We start from the raw sequence: 24135 nt of genomic DNA, 5'->3' as shown, positions 1-24135 counted from the left end.
GAAATTACTTAAAAATAAAGGGGCGCCTAGATGCCTCAGTCAGTTGGGCATCCAACTCTTGGTTTCAGCTTGGGTCATGATCTTGGGGTGGTGAGACTGAACCCTATGTCAGGCTCCCCACTTAGCGCAGAATCTACTTGTCCCTCTCCCTCTCCTACCCACCTCTCTCATAAATAAAAATAAAATCTTTAAAAAGAAATCTTAAGGGATGCCTGGTCAGTTAGGTGTCTGACTCTTGATTTTGGCTTAGGTCATGATCTCAGGGTTGTGAGACGCAGCCCAGGTCAAGCTCTGCACTGGGTGTGCAGCCTGCTTAAGATTCTCTCTCTCCCTTTCCCTCTGCTTCTCCCCACCCCCCGCCAAAAAAAAATCTTAAAAATAAAATGAAACAAAATAAAGTGTACAATTCAGTGGTATATTTACAAAGTAGTGTCACCATGACCACTAAGTAAGTCCAAGAAGGCTTACATGTAAATTAGACAGAAGACCTAAATGCTAACATAAGAAACAAGGAAGCAGGTAAAAATTGCTTTAATTTACATTTTGAGGGTGGAGTATTTAAGCTAGAAAGGGTGAGCACAGATCAGATGTTCTGGTGCAAGGAGAAAGTTAAAAGAAGAAGCCAATGTATTTTCATATCCTATAAATAGTTTCTATGTATGGCCTCTATCTTGTGCCCATTGAAGGTAATTGTACAATGACTTTTCCTCCGTGGACTGAAGCTGGGAGTCACTGTCATGCTACGTTCCCATGCTATGTAGTTTAGGTAGAGATCTCCAAGACTACACAGTCTACCAACCAAAAAGCACCAAGGTGGTGGTCCTTGTTTCTGAATAAAATGATGCCTTAGGTTGTGAAGATGTTCCATTATCAGATCTAGAATGAAACTCCAGGGGCACCTGGGTGGCTCAGTCGGTTAAGCATCTGCCTTCGGCTCAGGTCATGATCTCAGGGTCCTGGGATCAAGCTCCACGTCCGGCTCTCGGCTCAACAGGGAGTCTGCTTCTCCCTCTTCCTCTGTGCTCTCTCTCTTTTTCCCTCTCTCTCCCTCAAATAAATAAATAAAATCTAAAAAATAAAATAAAACTTATAGAATGAAACTCCATACCCAAAAGCCCCAAGGAATGGAATAATGCAGGCAGTCCAATAAAAGTCAACAATAATATTAAAATTTCCCTTCCAGGGCTATAGATTACCACAGCCATCCTTCATAACCTAAGTGGTTTCAACAAAGGAGCTTAAACTGGAGAACGAGTCAGCTCCCAGAATAGAAAATGAGTTTCATCTTTTTTTTTTTTTTTTTAAAGATTTTATTTATTTATTTGACAGAGAGACACAGCGAGAGAGGGAACACAAGCAGGGGGAGTGGGAGAGGGAGAAGCAGGCTTCCCACGGAGCAGGGAGCCTGATGCGGGGCTCGATCCCAGGACCCTGGGATCATGACCTGAGCCGAAGGCAGACGCTTAACGACTGAGCCACCCAGGCGCCCCTAAAATGAGTTTCATCTTAAGTGTCAGGAAAGCTAACCACCCCAAAGAAAAAGGCTGCTTTAGTTAAACCAGTAATCCTAAAGTACTGCTTTCCAAAAAGAGTACTGAGATTCTACCTTTTTAAAAAAGATTTATTTATTTATTTATTTATTTATTTATTTATTTATTGGGGGGGCAGAAGAGGAGGGAGAGGGATAAGCAGACTCTGCACTGAGCATGGTGCCTAACATGGAGCTCAATCCCACACCTCTGACATCACAACCTGAGCCAAAACCAAGAGTTACAGATGCTTAACCGACTGAGCCACCCAGGTGCCCCAAGACATTCTTATTTTCAAAGCTTTGCCATCTTTGCTTAAGGCTCCCCTGTAAACATCCTCCCTAAATGTGGTACCAAACCTAGTAAGACTCCTGGATGAAAACACCTGCAGTTTTAGAAATGTGACAAGTAAATGTGATACTTTCCGATTAGCCTATGGTCAGTTTTCCCCTAAGACCTAAAAATATTTGTCTATTCTATAAATGCCAAAAATACTGCAAAAAAAATGTGTATTTGCATTTTTCCAACTCTATTTTTTCTAAATGATGTTAAGCTATTGTGTCTTCAGCTACTCCATTTGGAATACCATAAACTACACATCTTGTATCATCAGTGTCAATCCATTTCACAATGGATTTCTGCCCCTAAAGTGACAGATTCTCTCTGGGTTTTTCTTCTTTTCTTAAAACTTCTATTTTAACAACATGGTGGTAAAAACCATTTCAACTGTGAAAAATGAAAGGATATGATATGATATGATATAAGCCTGTTACCCAGGGCCACAGAAAAAGTGCCCATTCATTATATGAATGCTGCCAGACTCAATGCAAGATACTCCTTCTTCCTAACACCACCTCCATTAGCCTTCTAACTTTGCTATGCTAATTAATAAAACAGTTCTATAATAATTCTGTAACACTTCAGTCACTATGGAGAATTACTTTCTATGTTTGAGACTTTTAGGAAACATAATCCAGAAACTGTATTATTTTTGCTTAAATAATACAAATTCCTTTGGAAAAAGCATCATAGCAAGCTTATATACTAGATAGCATGTAAATCCATCTAAAAACCAAGAACAATTCTGTCTGTATTCATAAGTTACAGATACACTTTGGGATACTCGGGTGGCTTAGTCAGTTGGGCTCTGCCTTTAGCTCGGGTGGTGATCCCAGGGTCCTGGGATCAAGCCCCACGTCAGGCTCCCTGCTCAATGGGGAGTCTGCTTCTCCCTCTGTCTCTCCCTCCCCCTGCTTCGGGGCTCGTGCTCTCTCTCTCTCAAATAAATAAAATCTTTTAAAAAATGGTATTAAAGTTACAGAAACACTTTGAGAATGAGAACATCTACCACCATTCCAAGATCTCTGGAGGAAATATGCTACATAAACAGAAAGTACAACTAAGGGCATAAAATAGCATCAACCCTACTCTAGCTCCTGCCCCAGCTCAGTACAGCAGAACTGGTATCAGGTAGGCAAGGCAAGTGTTTGCCATGGGCTCCTAAAGCACATAAGCATCAGCCCTTTTGACTTAAAGAATGTCCACCTGCTTGCTAAGTCTCTTTTAAACTGTGCCAAAAAGTTCTAGAATAAAGAATATAATTAATCTAATGCAGTGGTTCTCACAATTCAGGGCACATCAAAATCACGTGGACGACTTGTTAAAGCAAAGAAGGCTGGGCTTTGCCCCCAGAGTTTACGATCTGGTAGGTCTAAAGTGAGGCCTGAGAATTTGTATTTCTTTTTTTCCTTTTTCTTTCTTTCTTTCTTTTTTTTTTTTGTCAGGGGGTGGGGGGAGAGAGCACAGCAGGGGAAGCAGTAGGCAGAGGGAGAAGCAGGCTCCCCACTGAGCAAGGAGCCCGATGTGGGACTCGATCCCAGGACCCTGGGATCATGACCCAAGCTGAAGGCCAAGGCTTAACCGACTGAGCCACCCAGGCGTCCCAAGAATTTATATTTCTAACAAGGTCTGAGGTAGTGCTGACACTGCTGGTCCAGAACCCACTCTGAGAACCACTGTTCTATTGTTCACAGAAGCTGTTCATTGTAGTCTTTATCTTGCAAGAATTCTGATCACTTAACAATAAAATACATCAGTTGTACTGTCAGTTTTCAACTTTTTATTGAAAATCATTTCCAAGTTACAAAAAGTTGCAAGAATAATAGCACAAAGAACACACGCATGAACCTGTTACCCAGATTCAGCTATTGATATATTTTGTCATATCTATTGTATCATTACTCTCTTCCTCCCGTCTATATACATCAAATATTTTTCCCTAAATCACATGAGAGAAAAAAGCATGCACCATGGTCCTCCACCCGTAAAAACCTCAGTTGTATTTCCTAATAAGCATGTTCTCTTATATAAATACAGTAGTTATCAATTTCAGTGAATTTAACATCGATACACCACTACCACAATCCATATAGAGAATAGTTCCATTGTGCCCAAAATTCCCTCATGCTTCCACTTTACAGTCGACTCCTTCCCCAACACCCTGGCAATAACTATTTTCTATTCCTATCATTTTGCTTTTTCCAGAACGTCACAGAAATGGAATCATATAGTCTGTAGTCCTTTTAAAAATTATGATCAAATACACATAACATAAAATACACCATTTAAGCATTTTAAAGTGTGCAAGTCAGTGGCATTTAAATACATTCACAATGTTATGCAACCATCCCCACTATCTGGTTCCAGAATATTTTTATCACCCCAAAAAGGAAACCTTATACCCATTAAGCAGTTACTCCCCATTTCCCCGTTCTCCAGCCCCGGCAACAACCAAGCTACCCAATCTGCTTTCTTCTTCTATGGATATGCCTATTCTGGATATTTTATATAAATGGGATCATACAATATGTGCTCTTTTGTGCCTGGCTTCTTTCACTCAGCACAATGTTTTCAAGATTCATCCAAGTTATAAGCATGTACCAGTATTTCATTCCTTTTTATGGTAATGTGTAGCCTTTTCAGTCTGGTTTCTTTCACTCAGCATAATACCTGAGATTCCTCCATGTTGTTATGTACATGTGTAGTTTCGTTGTTTTTATTGCTGAGTAGTATTCCATTGTATGTACATACCAAAGTTTGTTCATTTGGTCACCAAAAGACATTTCACTCTTGATACTTCTCCCAGGAATGTAATCATTTTACTCAAGGAATTTACAATTAATGGGGTTATAATATATTTGCAAATGGCAAAAGAAAAACTCAAATATATACAACATATGTAGATTCACAATTCCTTTTCTGCGATTCCAAAATCCCTTAAATAGTAAATTGTTTGGTAAATTTTCAAATCATTTGAAGTCATTTGGAGACAAATCCTGACCTGTAGTATACTGAGTCTCTTTACAGTCTTTATTTAGTCCTCTTAGTGAGAATATTCATATATTTTGCTGCAGAAGTATTATTATGACTGATATACATCCCACTGGGGGATATAATTCATATATGATCTAGGTACCGCCATTACCTTTCTGTATTCAGAAAAGGTCATGAACTTATTTGACCCCACAGATTTTAGATAAAAGTTGTGGCCCTGTACTCACACAGCTCTAAATGAAACAAAAATTAAATCAATGTAAATTACTAGAGTCAATGAACAGGCATTAATCTTTTCTCTCCGTTACAGACTGGCTCCCCATTACACCAACTAAAACTCTGCCCTACAGTCCCCTTCTTACGAGCAATGTCCATCCTGCATGGTTTCTGCAGGTAATCACAAGCCTAAAGAAACAGACTGCCATTTATAAAAGTCCCCTCTTCCACTAAAATATACATAGAGTCTTTTAACAAGCAAATGTTAAAAACATTCTTAAAATATCTGATTGCTCCAAGGCGTATTCTTCAGCAGATGTAAGGCTGCACTGCTCTGAAACCTAAATGACCCTTTAACATTCCTCACCTGAGAGGAGAACGCAGCTGCTCTTCATACACATCACAGACACTTACTCGTTCCATGCATACTGGGAACCCAGCAGTGCCAGGGAGAGTGGTAAGCATGGGGGTAGCAGGAGGGAACAAGATAGACAAGGCTCCCACTGTCATGGAACTAACTCTCTGGGAGGAATAAGACACAAAACCACTGAGAAAATATCAAAATGATCGATCCTATGACAACAAACCAGGATATGATGAAAAACAATCAAGGAGTGATTTTGGATTGGATGGTGAGGTAAGGCCTTGAGAGGTGAAACTGAAGCCAAGAACTAAATCCCAGAAGACAAGTGAGGATCAGAGGGAAGAACAGTACAAGGGTCTTGAGAGAGAAAGAAGTCTGTATTGGTTAAGCCTAGAGAAAGGCTCAGTGTGGCTAGAGCATATAAGAAAGGTGGAGAGCAGTACGGGATGAGGTCAAATAGCCAAGGGCCAGGTCATGCAGGATTCTGTAAGTCAGAACAAAGAATTGCGAATTTCTTCCAAATGAGATGGAAGACCATTAGAGGATTTTAGGCATGGCAGTAACATGATCTGACGGATATCTTCAAAAGTTCATTCTACTTGCCATGAAGAGACGGATAAGATGGGACTGGTAATCCAATTCTCTCATTAAAAAAAGAACCATGTATACATATTTAATACACTGTCACTTCATATAATAAAATGCCAAGGAAAGATTATATTTCCTGAAAGGTGATTTTTTTTTTTTTAATGACTGTCTTGATGATTTCACGTGAGTATCAAGGTCTTTGGTCTGCCAATTATGTTTCTAATAGCTACTAGAGCAAGTAAATTTAAGAACTTCTTCTATGGACCTTATATATTAATTTAAATATTGCTCTGCTAATAAATCTGACAATAGAAAGTCAATGAGTACTAAAGAAATGAAGAGTTTAAGTTGCTATTTGAACATCAAAACATCTCTACTTTCCTTAATATACTAATATTTAATAAAAACACAGTTCATGAAACAAGACCAAAGTTGAGGTTACTGCCGTCAGTTAAAAAGTAACTGCAGCCTATAAATTCTACTTTTAGTTCCTAAAGATAACAGTAAATCTAGAAAGCATGTACAAGACATGCAAAACAAAAAAAAAAAGACATGAATGTGTAAGAACAACATAACTACTCTTGTGTTTCCACAAATTCAGAATTGATGCTTTTAAAACAAAAAAAAATAGCTTTCTGAAAAATAATGTTTCTGAGTTTATTCTCAAATTACAGAAAAAAATATTTCTGGACTTGACAAAAATACCAAATTATTTCAAGCACAAAAATTTATCTCTATGGATAGTTTCCCTCTGCAGAACCAAACTGAAGCAGCAGCTATCTAGTTAACACAAAGAAATTTATCCCATTGTAAACTATTTAGAAGTAAACTATAGCCTCAAAAATATAGCATACTCTTACTTGAAAAGTTCTTTGGATTACTAAAATTCTAAGTTCTGTGAACAGATTATCTACTTTCTTCAATTTAAAATTCTGCAAAAGAGATCACTTAAAGATTACCTTCATTTTTAAACCATTTCATATTATGTAAACTAAAATATCAGTCAATATCTTGAGTGCCTAGCATTTCACTTCCACTTTTTTTGTAGTAAGATTTGAAGGAACTGACTGAACATGATACACTAAAACACTGAGACGATATTATGAAAAGTTTAATCTGCAGTTCAGACCACAGAGCGAGGTCAAAGAGAAAGCTCCTCTGGATCTATTCATGGGTTTCAACAAAACAGCTGTTGCAGGGCTTCATTCTCAGAGCAAGACTGAAAATTCAAGAAACCACTAATTTGCACAATTTCTCTGGAAAGTTGTAAATTTCATGCTGAAGCAATGAAATGTAAATTTTTAAACATAGTAAGTTTATTAAATCCTAATAGGCTCAAACATAAACACTCCACCACGAGGAAGAACATATATAGCAAGTTTAATGATTATATAAAATATATTCAGGGATAAATGCTACAACACTAACTTTATATCTTAAATGCTACAACACTCACTTTGTATTTCATAGGCACCCAGAAGAACTGGAACATGCATCCTCATCACCCAAGTGTGGACAAACAGCCACAAAGAACCCAGCTAAGACTAAAGTTGGCTGTTATTTGAAGGCATCAACAGGAGGCTTCTGGAAATCTTAACTGTGGTTTCTTAAAAAAACTTTAAGTAGCACATGATGCAGAAATCTGACAAAGACCCTTCCTAACCCAAGGCCACATTCACGTCCAGAAACTCACCTGTGTTATACTCCTTTAACTCCAAGTCCTTTACAGGCATGCCATCAGGAGTCCGAAAGGCATTAAGAATCTGCAAGCACATGGTGTATACACGAATGACGCAAATCATTACCAAATACTGAATATTTAATTTTCCCTACTGGTTTTTATTCTACGTAATTTAAAGCTATCATTACTTTATCAAGGCAAAATTAACCCATATACACTCTAGGCATTCAAAACTGTTAATGAGTAGAAAATAATTATTCAAAAATTCCTACGTATATAAAAAAGGCAGAAGAACATAACCATCAAGAACCCAAGCTCTGAAATCAGACTGCCTACATTCCAAGCCTCTCTTGAGTGTTTTCAGTACTCAGTTTCTCATCCATTAAACTTAAGATGATGCCCTGGGCTCATGCCAGTCCAGGGCCATGGCACTTAACTCGCTCAGCCTGGTCAGTTCTTTTCCTCATCTTCAGATGGACTGTTCTCTCGCAGCATTCAGGCCTGGGCTCAAATGTCATTTCCTTAGTGATGCCTTCCCCTAACTACCCAATTGAAAATAGCCCCTACCCCAGTTATGCTCAACACCTTTACTTTAGTTTCCTTTAGAGCATTTATCACTGCCTGAAATTGTTTCTTTGTTTACCTTTTTATTATCCATGGAGGCAGTGACTATCACTGCTATATCACTCAGTGCCTAGCATGTGGTTAGTGCTTTGTATTTGGAGGGAATGAATAAAGAACACCTATTCATAGGATACTGTGATAATTAAAGAACTAATGCTTGTAAGCATCACATAATGCCTGGCACAGAGTAAACACAGTTTGCTCTTCCGATTATAATAGCCTGACCAGATTCTCCTATTAAGTTCAGCCATAATTTACTCAGCCAGTCCTTTAACACTGAAGAGTTATGCAGCTCCCAGGTTTTACTACTGTAAATAAACTGCATCTTTATGTATGTAATCCAAGCCTCCCTTTTGGATTATGCCCTAAAAGATGATTATCAGGTCTGAGGACAGCAATCATAAACCTCATGTCAGTGAGTGAATGTGTAACTGCTGAAATCTAAGTAAGTTCTGTGGATTGTACCAAAACCAATTTGCTGGTTTAGCTATTGTACTATAGTAATACAAGATGTTAACATTGCAGGAAGGACACCCAATATGTCCCTGTATATTTCCTTGCACCTTCCTATGACTCTATTAATTTCTCAAAATAAAAAGTAAAAATAATTTTTTTAATTGACAAAAAAAGGAAAAAGAAAAAGAAACAAGAGCCTTACCTCTTCTTTTGTGGCATTTTCAGGCACCCCACTTAATCGAATAAGCTTGCTTGGTTTTTCCTCATTTGGACCAGTCCTATAATCTTGATCCTTGAATCCAGAATAAAAGATTATTTCCGAAATAAAAATATATTAGTGTGCAGATGAAAGTGAAGGTGAAATACAGGTTCTCAGGATCAAATATCAAAATCATTTGCATCATATTAAGATATAAAAAATTATAATTCTCTATTTTTCTGAGTTCCAAAATTTGATTTCCAATCATTAGCATGTAAGTGTGCTATAATCAAGGCTCACTGAAGAGTCTTGAAATAGTAAAGCAGAACATTAAGAGAAACAGTACTGAATAGGACTTATAATCAGGAAAAAAAAACCTAACATATTCTCAAAAATATTTTTCACATAAAAAATGTGTAATTTTCTTTTCCTGAATGAGAAAATAGAAAAAAAATTTTAATCAGGTGCCATTCGTCAAAGATGTCAACTATAAATAAATTTCACAACAAAATCAAAAGGTGTCATCTGACCATACAACAGTACAATTCAGAGAAATCTGCATTCTCCATATTCATAGAAGCCTCAACTCCAACATCCTCTTTTACTCTTTAAAGTGTCCTGATCTGAACAATAAATTATATAGTCAATCACCTCTAACATTCTCAAAATTCATTACTTGGTTAACATGTCTTAAGATTACTGTCCAAAATAACAGAAATCTGGGTAGAGATGAGGAAAACCTATTTCAAAAGATAATATTTGCATTAACCAACTGCAAACTTAATTATTCTCACTTAAATTATATACACAATAGAGTATATATTATATATATTGAAATTCAACATTTAAGTCAATTAAGTTACCTGTAAGAAGATACTTGAAACATTAACATCACCTCCTCATGACTAGGGAAAGACTCCTAGGTATTCTGTATATCCTAAACGAGTTTCAGAAAATGCACCTACTGGCTGGCTCAGTCAGAAGAGCCTGCGACTCTTGATCTCGGGGTCATGAGTTCGAGTCCCACATTGGGTGTAGAGATTACTTAAATAAATAAAAACTTAAAAAGAAAAAAATGTACCCTAATAGCCACAAGGCCTAACAAGAATTGAAAGAACCAACTCCCAAAGACATACTTTCTAACTAAATTATCCCAAGGCATTTAAATCAACAGCATAAACAAAATAATGAAGAGAGACACACCAAAAGTATGAACTGAGCTGAGAACCACTGCTCTAGAGATGTACATTCCATTCTTGAATATACATTTTTTTTTTAAGATTTTATTTTTAAAAGTAATCTCTACACCCAACATGGAGCTGACACTTAGAACCCCGAGATCTAGAGTCGCATGCTCTGCTGACTGAGCCAGCCAGGTGCCCCCATTTTGTTTTTTAATGGTTATAGAAGGAGAGACCCAGGATCACGTATCCTGGACTCTACACTTTATCCTTCAGAAAAGCCTTATGACTCAACAACAAACAGAAAAGCAATCTACTCTGTTAACACACCTGAAGGTCTCGCTGGGCGTCTCGGGAAGTTTTGCCCTCTGGAAAAGACTTGCTCTGGCCGTAGCCAAATATCTGGCTTCCCGGCAGCCTGTGATCCACATCACGGTACTCCATGCTTCTGTAATCAGTGTCTTCCCGGCCAAGAAAGTCCAGACCACCTTCTTCTTTAAACACACCAGCATCTGAACTCTGTTGTTCACCTCCAGAAAGCTGTGACTTGTCTTGGTCTTGAAGTGGACTTTGGCTGTTTTGAAAGTCCGATGCAGACTCATGTTCAAAGGCTACATCTTGTTTTTCTCCTTCTCTTGTTTCTGAATGTTCAAATTCTCCCTTCTGAATGCCAAAAGCAGGCCTTTCTGTTGTATGGTCATGTGTGGATTCTTCTCTCTTGTTCACGTTCATTCCAGAATGTTCTCTATCTTGTGTAGAGGGTTGTATGTAATCCAAAATATTTGGATCCACAGAGGGCATCTCCCTATCTTTAAACTCCATACAAGGTCCCACCTCTCTGCTCCTAAAATCCTGATCAGTCCTGGACCGATGTCTACCTCTGAAATCTGAATGTGGCGTATCCCTGTCCCTAAAGTCTAGATCACTAGTACCTGAACCTCGGCCTCTAAAGTCCACCTGTGTTCCATCTTTGTCCCTGAAGTCCAAATCAGACACATCTCTATTCCTAAAGTCAGAACGGGACTGATCTCTGGCCCTGAAATCCAAATCTGATAAATCTCTTCCCCTAAAATCTGTGTGGGATCCATCCCGGCCTCTAAAATCTAAATCATAAGTGCCCCGGCCCCTGAAGTCAGATGAAGGAGCATCCCTACCTCTGAAATCAACGGTGTGAACTTCCCTGTCTCTGTAGTTCATGTGAGATGTCTCCCTACCTCTATAATCCATAGAAGTACCATCTCCACCCCTATAGTCCATAGGTGGTCCTTCTCTATCCCGAAAATCCCCAGAATGTATGTCCCTACCCCTGAAGTCCAACTGTGATGAATCTCTGCTCTGGAAATCAGAAGATGAAAAATCTCCCCCCCTGAAATCATGTCCGGGTCCCTCCCCTCCTCGATAGTCACCATGCGGTCCGTCTCTAGCTCCATAGCTGAAAGAATGCTCCTCTACATTTGCAAAGGGAGGCCCCGAATGCCCCTGGAAATCAAAGGGAAGTGAATCTCTGCCAGGAAAGTTGCCAGAGTGTCTCTCTTGAGCATGACTCTTAAGGGGAGGAGGAGGATAATCCCTGTTCCACCCGGGAGCAAACCTTTCTTCTTGGCTCCCACTGTAGAAACAAAGACAGTGTTATTCATATTGTCCAGAGAGTTTGAAATCTACACACCAGCATATTCTTCTCTAATCACAGCACATTCTTCTGTAAACATTTTTTTTTTTTTTGGCAGAGTTCTGTAACAAGGTCCTAGATCTGCAGAAAACAGCAATGTTTTGCTATTTTAAGACGAAGTGGCGGAGTAAACTTTTATGTTCCCATTTCAGAACACGAGGAAAGTCAACACAAGGTTTTCAACATGACTGCTGCAGAAAAAGCTTTCACCCAGTCCTGCAACAGGGAAAATCCGCAACACCAGATAAGCTAGCAATGGTGACACACTACAAAAATTTCCATTTCCTACAGCCAGGGAACTTAGAATTCCAAGATCAACATGATGATTCCTATACATCAAATAAATCAATGCACCATAAATGTATTACAGTAAATTTCAGGAGGTGTCTTTCTCATTTCTGCATACAGCAATGATAACATCCCAAAATATGTGATTACAGCTACAGCATGGACACCACCCAGATTGGAATGGATGCACGCCCAAAATGAAGGAACACTGGCTGTAAATCACCAGTAGGAGCACACAAGTGTACACCAGCTGAGCATCAGCCCTGGCTGCATCTAAAATCCAGTTCTACAGTGGATCCACCTAGAAGCACTCTCACCTGGGTCCTATTATTTTAACTACCCAAGAGTATCACAAAAGGCAGCATGAATCATGCCACAAAGCATATGTACATCAACCTAGCCAAGTAACAGCATCTAGGAGCTTAATGCTGAAAGGGACCTAGAGAGAGCATTAGGCCTTCAAGTATTATCTCCAGGTCCCAAATGAAGCAGCTGATATTCTAGATTCTAATGCCTCATGCTAGTTTTTCATAGTAATAAAATATATTTAAAAATAAGCAAAATATTAAATTCACATTCTCAGTTTACAAAACTCAAGAGATAAATGAGAACTGGCCTAGTCTTTCATTCTACCCAATTCTTCCCTTTGCCTAGCCTTCAGACCATTTACATGCTTAGGCTTTGGTAAAAGGGAATTTAAGTAAGCAATTAGATACCTAGGATCCTGAGCTTGAGGGTGAGGGGAAGGTACAAAAAAGAAAAACATGAAATGATCTAAAGGGTTATCTGCTATTTAGCAGTAAAACAAAAGTATTAGGAAATCAAGTCCAACTCTGTTCTCCCCTACCAGAATATACAGGATCTATTTTATGACCCTCTGAGCACAGACTACACCACCAGAGAAAGACTCAAAGGACAACTGATTCTGGGTCACTCAGTTCAGGAGAAAGAGTTACAAGGTCAAACCCTTTCTTAAAGTAATAGGACTTTAACAACAGTAACCTGAACATTAGAATGATGCATATTTAATGGATTTTCAGAACATGATGACTTCCATTAGCTCCCATTAACGTTAGTTATGTCTATATGGTTCATCATAAGAGGAGAAAGTTTAAACATTCTTCATAAGTAATACAGTTTTGCACTAAAACTAAGACATTACCACTAACTCTAGTGTCTCCCATATTTAAAATCATCAAATCCCAATAGTCAGCTTGCAGGAAGACTTAAGCCTCAGCAAACACTCATGGGTACTGAGGCATCTAAACCTACATGTTTTCTGACCAGAATGTTTCTAACACTATCTTTGAATGCTGCCCTATAGATTATCTTAACCCTCTTAAGTTGGGAAGATCAAATAGATCTAGAGTAACTTACTGTACTAGGGTTCTTAGAACTGTATTTTATGCAGACTATTCAAGAAACAGTTCTATTAACAGAAAATAGCAGTGACTATGAAAATCATTTTCAGGGGCGCCTGGGTGGCTCAGGTGTTAAGCGTCTGCCTTCGGCTCAGTTCATGATCCCAGGGTCCTGGGATCGAGCCCCACATTGGGCTCCCTGCTTGGCGGGAAGCCTGCTTCTCCCTCTCCCACTCCCCCTGTTTGTGTTCCTGCTCTTGCTATCTCTCTCTCTGCCAAATAAATAAATAAAATCTTGAAAAAGAAAATCATTTTCAACCAAATAAAATAAAATATAAGAAGCTGATAAAATGTGGGGTGCTTGGGTGGCTCAGTTGTTAAGCGTCTGCCTTCGGCTCAGGTCATGATCTCAGGGTCCTGGGATTGAGCCCCACATCGGGCTCCCTGCTCTGCGGGAAGCCTGCTTCTCCCTCTCCCACTCCCCCTGCTTGTGTTCCCTCTCTCGCTGTGTCTCTCTCTGTCAAATAAATAAAATCTTTAAAAAAAAAAAAAAAGAAGCTGATAAAATGAAATATAAAATCATTTTCCTGTTAAGATACCTTATTTTTTTAAAAAAAGATTATTTATTTATTTGACAGAGAGACACAGTGAGAGAGGGAACACAAGCAGGGGGAGTGGGAGAGGGAGAAGCAGGCTTCCTGTGGAGCAGAGAGCCCAACGCGGGTCTCGATCCCAGGACCCTGGGATCATGACCTGAGCCAAAGACAGACGCTTAACTGATTGAGCCACCCAGGCACCCCAATATACCTTTTTAAAAATCCAAATTAGTCTTCCAAAAAGTTATGCCATATAAACTACATCTCCATTCTAGTCAAAGATCTTAAAAATAGCATGTAATAACATATTTAAACTAAAATTACAGTGGGGGAATATAATTTTAAATAATAATTTGGTCAAAGAAAAAATGTTCTGAAAATTTTTTTAAAGTTACAAAATAGAGCTAAGGCTACCCAACATTTCTGAAGGCTTACCTAAACAATCTAAATAAATAAAAAGTTAAAAAAGTAATCTAAATTAGATTAATTCTATAAGAAATAGCCTTACTTACAAAATAGTTATCCATAAATATAAGTAAAAAAGGATAGATTACAACCTAAATATTTAAAAATGTTGAAGTATAAGCCCATTGATCTAAACTAGGGATCGGCGAACTTTCCACAAAAAGCCAGACAGTACTGATATTAGGCTTTGCAGTCTGTCACAACTATTCAACTCTGCCATTGTGGCATGGAAGCAATCATAGACAATTTGTAAACAAATGATCATGGCTGTGTTACAATAAAACAAAAGTGAGCTGCAGGCTATAATTTGCTGACCACTGATGCAGACCCTAAATTTTGAAAGGAAAAACATACCCAGCATCATCACCACTGCTTTAATTTAAAGATTGCTGAGCCAAAAGTAAAGACCCCTATCATTTAGTATTTATGAAACACTAGCTTTACTAAATATTATATGGATTTTAAAACTCAGTTCTCTACCTAATTTTTCACTGGAACCCCCAGCTTCAGAATAATGAGAACACCTCTTGAATTTGCATGATAAAATCTTGCAGACTGCCAATCCAAAAGAAAATTTACTAATAACAGAAATTTCAATTGGAGCATTTTTAAAATATATATATATTTATTATATATATATATAAATATTTTTTAATATATAACTTTAAAGGTCAGATTTCTTTGGCCAAGTAAAACCATAAAACCATAAACCATAAAAATCACATTCCTTTGGCATTTTATTAATTGTAAACACAATGCAAAAGCTTTAAAAATACAGTCATCATAATTTATTATATTCGCTATTAGAAAATTAACTCCCTACAAATCTAAAATATAACCTACTAATAACTGAATGGTACTACCTTTCAACTCATCTTTGTACCCAGTAACCCTTACTAATGAAATGTACCTTAGAAAATTGCATCCAGTAATTTTTTTTTTTCTCAGAACTATTTTTGATAACTGAAACACAATGTGCCATGGGCCAAACACAGCTCTGGATTCTAGACATAAATTAGTGAAATTAACAAAACTTTTATTTACATATATAAATGTTCATGTATGTTTTTGCTAGCTTTCCTTATTTGCCAAGTATGTATTACTTTGTTAAAAGAGATTTAAAAAAATAATTGGGGGATTATTTTTTAATGTTTAAAAAGTGCTGAAACACTGGGACGCCTAGGTGGCTCAGTCAGTTAAGTGTCTGCCTTTGGCTCAGGTCAAGTTCATGGCACCTTGCTCATCAGGGAGCCTGCTTCTCCCTCTGCCTGCCGCTCCCCATTTGTGCTCTCTTGCTCTCTGACAAATAAAATCTTAAAAAAAAAAAAGTGCTGAAACACAAAACACTTGGCATGCTCAGTATTCAACCTCACAAGCACTTTGGAAATGACTAGAAATTTTTTAAATAGCTTCTATTTTTAAAAAACCAGAGCTATTTCTATATAAAGAAAATATCCCTCTTTATGACAGACCAAAAAATATTATACATCTTTATCATTAAAATATTACAATTTCAATATTCAAATTTCAAGACTTACCGAAAAGGTCCTGTTCTGTTAGCAGATCGAGAATCCCCCCACATCTCTTTCTATGTTAAGAGAGCCCAGTAAGTAGATCCTTTTGCTATCAAACTCTGGTTATAGTAGTACCTGTATAAAACAAACCACAAAATATAAACACATTAGAACATGAAGAAAAGGCTAAACTAATTTCTTCCACCTTGGCTTATCAGGAACAACAACAGGGATGTTTTTGGAAGTCACTTTTTAATTTAATTTTTTTTTTATTTGAGAGAGAGGGAGGGAGCACGCATGCATGAGTGGGGTGAAGGGGAGAGAGAGAGAGAGTCTCAAGAGGACTCCACACTGAGCGCAGAGCCTGACGCAGGGCTTGATCTCATGACCCTGAGATCACGACCTGTGCCAAAACCAAGAGTTGGGTCACTTAACCAACTGTGCCACCCAGGCACCCCTGGAAGTCACTTTTTTTTTTTTTTTTAATTTTTTTTTTTAATTTATTTGACAGAGAGACACAGCAAGAGAGGGAACACAAGCAGGGCGGGTGGGAGAGGGAGAAGCAGGCTCCCGCTGAGCAGGGAGCCCGATGCGGGGCTCGATCCCAGGACCCTGGGACCATGACCTGAGCCGAAGGCAGACGCTTAATGACTGAGCCACCCAGGCGCCCCCACTTTTTTTTTTTAAGATTTTTTATTTATTTATTTGAGAGAGAGAGAATGAGAGAGAGCAAGCACATGAGAGGGGGGAGGGTCAGAGGGAGAAGCAGACTCCCCGCCGAGCAGGGAGCCTGATGCGGGACTCAATCCAGGGACTCCAGGATCATGACCTGAGCCGAAGGCAGTCGCTTAACCAACTGAGCCACCCAGGCGCCCACCCCTGGAAGTCACTTTTAAACATTTACTTATTAATTTATACCAAGAGAAATACTTTTTTTTTTTTTTTTGAGAGAAAGAGTGAGCGAGGGGGGTGGGGGGCAGTGGGAGAGGAGGAGAATCCCAAGCAGGCTCCATGCCCACCGGTAGAGCCCAACATGGGACTTGAGATCACGACCTGAACCAAAATCAAGAGTTGGGACACTCAACCGACTGAGTCACCAAGGCGCCCCAAAATGTGTACTCTGGGGGCACCTGGGTGGCTCAGTCGTTAAGCGTCTGCCTTCGGCTCAGGTCATGATCCCAGGGTCCTGGGATTGAGCCCCGCATCGGGCTCCCTGCTCTGCGGGAAGCCTGCTTCTCCCTCTCCCTCTGCCCCTGCTCGTGTTCCCTCTCTCGCTGTCTCTCTCTCTCTGTCAAAAAAAAAAAACAACAGGGCGCCTGGGTGGCTCAGTTGGTTAAGCGACTGCCTTCGGCTCAGGTCATGATCCTGGAGTCCCTGGATCGAGTCCCGCATCGGGCTCCCTGCTCGGCAGGGTGTCTGCTTCTCCCTCTGACCCTCCCCCCTCTCATGCTCTCTCTCTCATTCTCTCTCTCTCAAATAAATAAATAAAATCTTTAAAAAAAAAAAAAAAAAAAGTATCTGCCTTCAGCTCAGGTCATGATCCCAGAATCTGCTTCTCCCTCTCCTTCTGCCCCTCTCTCCCACTCATGATCACTCTCTCAAATAAATAAATAAAATCTTTTAAAAAAATATGCACTCTGGAGCATCATAAATTTCTCAATGTAGTAAGAATGCTTTACATTTACTAAATATTTACTAATTTTTCTATCATCTATTCACCTTCCTTTTTGGAAACAGCATTTTTAACACCATTCTCAACCTCAGCCCATGGTTGATTCTACACAGTCCAGCCTTGTCAATCAGAATAGTCTACCACTCACAGTAATTGCTCTAAAAATGGGCATGTACCAAGATGTACCACACTATGAGATAAACATTATTGGGAATTAATACCAATCAAAACCTAGCAGAAAAGCTCTTTACCTCCTTCTTAACTGTCTGACTGTATCAGGAAGAGTATTAACAGAGATTCCTCTTTACCAAAAAACTTATCTGCATGATAGGGCAAAGTTTGTTCCCCAAACATCTCTTCTCACCTTTCTGCTAAGGGTCTTCTTCTTTGTTCCCTCAGGCCCCTGACCCTCTCCTTATTCAGTATGTCATATAAACCTCATGTTGCCAGACTACCTGGGGAATTTCATGTCTGCATGGATTCCTCATATGTATGACACTAAATTTAATTTTCTCCTGCTAAAAAATAAACAAAATTAAAACTAAAAATGGACATGTAACCCAAGTCAAGCTGAGAACTCATCTCCAGGACCTTTGCTACAGCTACTAAAAAAGATGCCAACTTTCATTACCTTGGATTTGGCAACGGTTTCTTAAATGACACCAAAAGCACAAGGAAAAAATTAAGTGGACTTCATCAAAGTAAAAAACTTTCGTGCAAAGTATACTACCAAGAGAGTGAAAAGACAAACCACATTTCAGCAAAATGGGAGATGAGGAAGTTCCAAAGTCTCATTCCTCCACAGAAACATCAAAAAAAGGCAGTAAATGTCTGAGCCAGCCCTGCTGGAGCTTAGAAAGCAGCCAAAGGTGTACAACAACCAAGAGAACGCTCAATCAAGAAAAAGCTATCTTCCGGGCACCTGGGTGGCTCAGTCGTTAAGCGTCTGCCTTTGGCTCAGGTCATGATCCCAGGGTCCTGGGATCGAGCCCCACATCGGGCTCCCTGCTCAGCGGAAAAGCCTGCTTCTCCCTCTCCCACTCCCCCCTGCTCATGTTCCTGCTGTTGCTATCTCTCTCTCTGTCAAATAAATAAATAAAATCTTAAAAAAAAAAAGAGAAAGAAAGAAAGAAAAAGCTATCTTCAAAATAACAGTAAGGTTTTGTGGTGTGTTTTACTCATCCCTGTCCCACCCACCCTTGCACAGGCAGAGGTTTTGGTCTTGAAGAAGTGGCAACCCAGTTCCCAGCTCCCTCCTTCAAATCAGAGGGAAACCTGATTTGCAGATTACTGTGCACATCTCTTCTAATCTGTCTGGGAGATATCTGAAGGATTGATGTGAGGTGTTGGTGTTTGTCTGTTTCACCTAACTCAGAACTTTAGTGGTGGGTGGGGATGGGGCAAGCATTGCTAATAAAAGCTGCAAAGCAGACTCACAGATATGGGGAAGTTGGGGTGAAAACACTTTGGGAAATTAGGACATTCCAAACAACAAGCATAGGGGAAAATTTAGAAAACTACACGCATACCCAGGCAAGACACATGATGAGACAAGACCTGAAAAGACCTTAAGCTTTCACCTCAGGTTGATCCCAAGGCCCAGAGCAAGCCTAGCTAGATGTTGAAAGAATGCCCCGGCAGAGAACCAATATCCAAAAACAGACAGAGGTGGTTTTCATTTTTCTGCTTTTCTCTTTGTTTTTGTTGGTGTTTTTGTTCGTTTTCATTTGTTTGAGCTTCTGCTGTTCATGGAAAACATTAGATGAACATAAGCTAATGGGACAGACATCAGTGATCACACAGTGATGACACGGAATAGTCTTTGCAAAATAGTTTAGAAAAAGCCTCAAAACAGACTACTACAGCCTTCAGCAATCCCCCCGCAAAAACTGGCAAACCCCAACAAAAGGGGAGCATCTGATTTCCAGAGTTATGATAGTCAAATGCCCGATTTTCAATAACAAGAAAAAAAAAATCACAAGACATAAAAAGAAACAAGACAATATGGCCCACCATTCAAAGAAACAAAATAAATTGACAGAAACTATCTCGGGGCACCTGGGTGGCTCAGTCATTAAGCGTCTGCCTTAGGCTCAGGTCATGATCCCAGGGTCCTGGGATCGAGCCCCACATCAGGCTCCCTGCTCCACGGGAAGCCTGCTTCTCCCTCTCCCACTCCCCCTGCTTGTGTTCCCTCTCTCGCTGTGTCTCTCTCTGTCAAATAAATAAATAAAATCTTAAAAAAAAAAAAAAAAAAGAAAGAAAGAAACTATCTCTAATAAACCCAGGTATCAGATTTACTAGACAAAGACTTTCTTTTTTTTTTATTTTATTATGTTATGTTAGTCACCATACAATACATCATTAGTTTTTGATGTAGTGATCCACGATCCATTGTTTTCGTATAACACCCAGTGCTCCATGCAGTACGTGCCCTCCTTAATACCCATCACCAGGCTAACCAATCCCCCCTCCCCTCTCCCCTCTAAAACCCTGTTTGTTTCTCAGGTCCATAGTCTCTCATGGTTCATCTCTCCCTCCAATTCCCCCTGCCCATTTTTCCCTTCCTTCTCCTAATGTCCTCCATGTTATTCCTTATGTTCCACAAATAAGTGAAACCATATGATAATTGACTTTCTCTGCTTGACTTATTTCACTTAGCATAATCTCCTTCAGTCCCATCCATGTTGATGTAAAAGTTGGGTATTCATCTTTTCTGATGGCTGAGTAATACTCCATTGTATATATGGACCACATCTTCTTTATCCATTCATCTGTTGAAGGGCATCTCGGCTCTTTCCACAGTTTGGCTATTGCGGACATTGCTGCTATGAACATTGGGGTGCATATGGCCCTTCTTTTCACTACATCTGTGTCTTTGGGGTAAATACCCAGTAGTGCAATTGCTGGGTCATAGGGTAGCTCTATTTTTAAATTTTTGAGGAACCTCCACACTGTTTTCCAAAGTGGCTGTACCAACTTGCATTCCCACCAACAGTGTAAGAGGGTTCCCCTTTCTCCACAACCTCTCCAACATTTGTTGTTTCTTTCCCTGTCCATTTTTGCCATTCTAACTGGTGAAGGTGGTATCTCAGTGTGGTTTTGATTTGGATTTCCCTGATGGCTAATGATGATGAACATTTTTTCATGTGTCTGTTAGCCATTTGTATGTCTTCTTCAGAGAAGTGTCTTTTCATATCTTCTGCCCACTTTTTGACTAGACAAAGACTTTCTAACAACTATCTTAATTATGCTTAAAGAACTAATGGAAATCAGGAAAACAATGTATAAGCAAAATGAGAATATTTACAGAGACAGAAATTTATACAGTGGAATAAAAAACCTGGAGCTGAAAAGCACAATAATTGAAATGAAAAGTTCACTAAAGGGGTTCAACAGATTTGAGCAGGCAAAAGAATGAGCAAACTTGAAGAGAAGAGGGTTGAAATTATGAAGTCTGAAGAGCAGAAAGAAAAAAGAATGAACAAAGATGAACAAAACCTACAGGGCCTGGAGATGCTGTCAAACTGACAATGATTATGTAATAGATGAGAAGGGAGTCCCAGAAGGAAAAGAGAGAAAGGACAGAAAGATTATTTGAAGAAATAATGGCGAAAAAAATATTCCCCCAATTTTCTGTAAGATATGAACCTCCAAATCTAGGAAACTAAATGAAATACAAGGAGGCTGCCTGGGTGGCTCAGCTGGTTGACCATTTGACTCTTGGTTTCAGCTCAGGTCATGGATATAGCCCCTCGGCCCACTCCATGCTCAGTGGGGAGTCTGCTTGAGGATTCTCTCCCTCTGCCCCTTCCCCCGCTTGTGTGCAATGCATGTGCTCAAGCTTTCTCTCTCTAAAATAAATAAATCTTTAAAAAAAATAAAGTACAAGTAGGATAAACTCACATCCAACACATTATGATCAAAGACAAAGAATTTTCAAAGCAACAAGAGAGAAGTGACAAGAGATCCTCAATATGATTATCAGCCAATTACTCATTAGAAACCCTGGAGGCCAGAAGGCAGTGGACAGTTTCAGAAAATACTAAGGGGGGGAACCAAACTGCCAATCAAGAATTCTATGTTCAACAAAATTGTCCTCCAAAAAATGAGGAAGAATTTAAGACATTTCTAGGTAAACAAAAGCTGAGGGAGTTTGTTAACCACTAGATGAACCCTCCAAGAAATGCTAAAGGAGTTCTTCGAGTTGAAATGACAAAGAAGCTAAACAGTAACCAAAGCCATATGAAGAAATAAAGGTCTCTGGTAAAGATAAACACAGGGGCAATTATAAAAGCTAGTATTATTGTAACTTTGGTTTGTAACTCCACTTTTTATTTTCCACATGATTTTTTTTTTTTTAAGATTTTATTTATTTGACAGAGAGAGACACAGCAAGAGAGGAACACAAGCAGGGGGAGTGGGAGAGGGAGAAGCAGGCTGCCCGCTGAGCAGGGAGCCCAATGCAGGGCTCGATCCCAGGACCCTGGGATCATGACCTGAGCCGAAGGCAGACGCTTAACGACTGAGCCACCCAGGTGCCCCTATTTTCCACATGATTTAAAAGACAGACGCACAGCTCTTTCTGCCCACGGGTCCTATCTCCATGCTTTAATAAAAACTCCTTTGTGTGAGTGCCTGGGTGCCTCAGATGGTTAAGCAACTGCCTTCGGCTCAGGCCATAATCCTGGAGTTCCAGGATCAAGTCCCACATCGGGCTCCCTGCTCAGTGGGGAGTCTGCTTCTCCCTCTGAACCTCCCCCCTCTCATGCTATATCTCTCTCTCTCTCATTCTCTCTCTCAAATAAATACATAAAACCTTTAAAAAAAAAACTTTGTGCACCAAAAATAAATAATAAAAGACAGATACATAAAAAACAATTATTAATCTAGGTTACTGGGGACACAATTTATAAAGATGTTACCTGTGACACTGATAACAGAAAGAGAAGAAGCTGTACAGAAGCGGAGTTTTTGCATGCTAGTGAACTTCAGTTGATATAAATTCAAATTAAGTTGTTATAACTGTTGGATGTTAAATGTAATTCCCATGGTAACCACAAAGAATACACATGCAAGAAAATGAGAAGGAAATCAAAACATTTCACTGCAAACAAAAAAAACAACTGAACATAAAGAAGGCCACAATGGAAGAAACGAAGGACAAAAAAAAGCTATAGGGCATACAGAAAACAAAAAGCAAAATAGCAAAAGTCCCTCCTTATCAGTAATTACTTTCAATGTTAATAGTTTAAAATTTTCTAATCAAAAGAGGACATGAGCAAAATAAATTAAAAAAACATGATCTAACTACAATTGATCCTTGAACAACACAAGTCTGAACTGTGGTGAGTCCATTTTTTTCAATAAATATAGTGGAAACATTTTTCGAGATTTATGACAAAGTTGAAAACTTGCAGATGAACCATGTAACCTAAAAATACTAAATAAAACTAAGAAGAAGTTAGGTATATCATGAAGGCACAAAATATATGTAGATATTTGTCTATTTTATCACTTACTACCATAAAATACACACAAAAGTAATAAAAAGTTAAATTTGGGGTGCCTGGGTAGCTCGGTTGGTCAAGCGTCCGGCTCTTGATTTCAGTTCAGGTTCAGGTCATGATCTCATGGTCCTGGGATGGAGCCCTGTGTTGGGCTCCCTGCTCAGCAGGGAGTCTGCTTCTCTCCCTCTGCCCTTCCCTCCACTCAAGTGTGCACTCTCTCTCTAAAGTAAATAAATCTTTAAAAAAAAAGTTAAAATTTATCAAAATTTACAAACTCACAGACCATAAGTTGTACCATTTGCAGTTGAGAAAAATGTAAACAAATGTAAAGACACTGTATTAAATCATAATTATATAAGATTAACTGTAGTACATACTATACTACTGTAATAATTTCACAGTCATCTCCTGCTGCTATTTCAGTTGTTGTAAGTATCCCCTTAAAAAAAAAAAAAAGACAATAATCAACCCTGCAGAGTCCGTTAGTCTTTCTGGCAAATTGCCTATCACAGTAAAAAGTGATTTCTCCCGGTTCTCCTGTATTTTTCATCATGTTTAATGCAACACCATAAACCTTGACTAACACCATGGGACCCATATGAAGTGCCATTAGTGATGCTGAAAGTCTTCCCAAGAAGCAGAGTAAGTCATGACACTGCAAGAAAAAGTTGAATTGCTTGATATGTACCACAGAGGTCTGCGGTTGCAGTTGCCTGCTGTTTCAAGATAAATGAATCCAGTGTGAAGGAAGGAAGGAAGGAAGGAAGGAGAGAGAGAGAGGGAGGGAGGGAGGGAGAGACAGAGAGAGAGAGAGAGAGAGAGAGAGAGAAAGAAAGAAAGAAAAAGAAAGAAAGAAAGAAAGAAAGAAAGAAAGAAAGAAAGAAAGAAA

The 24135-nt window shown here is 39.2% G+C and overlaps 1 protein-coding gene across 3 annotated transcripts in view; it reads right to left on the bottom strand.

Annotated features, from left to right (window-relative positions):
• RBM6 (RNA binding motif protein 6) overlaps window positions 1-24135 on the bottom strand; it is a 106445-nt gene that overhangs the window by 64265 nt on the left and 18045 nt on the right. For 2 of the 3 annotated variants that reach the window (XM_032411318.1, XM_032411317.1), the window contains 4 exons: window positions 16089-16199; window positions 10502-11780; window positions 8994-9083; window positions 7724-7793 (listed from right to left, as the gene is read on the bottom strand). In XM_032411318.1, the coding sequence (XP_032267209.1) occupies window positions 7724-7793; window positions 8994-9083; window positions 10502-11780; window positions 16089-16132 (1483 nt within the window). In that variant the 5' untranslated portion in view covers window positions 16133-16199. Of the gene's footprint in view, window positions 1-7723; window positions 7794-8993; window positions 9084-10501; window positions 11781-16088; window positions 16200-24135 lie in introns of those variants that run through there. The other variant, XM_032411319.1, reaches the window with a different exon arrangement.

This window comes from Phoca vitulina, unplaced genomic scaffold (assembly GCF_004348235.1).
Source record: "Phoca vitulina isolate PV1807 unplaced genomic scaffold, GSC_HSeal_1.0 scaffold13, whole genome shotgun sequence".
NCBI classification, from domain to species: domain Eukaryota; kingdom Metazoa; phylum Chordata; class Mammalia; order Carnivora; family Phocidae; genus Phoca; species Phoca vitulina.
This window is presented reverse-complemented; position numbering and strand designations above follow the sequence as displayed.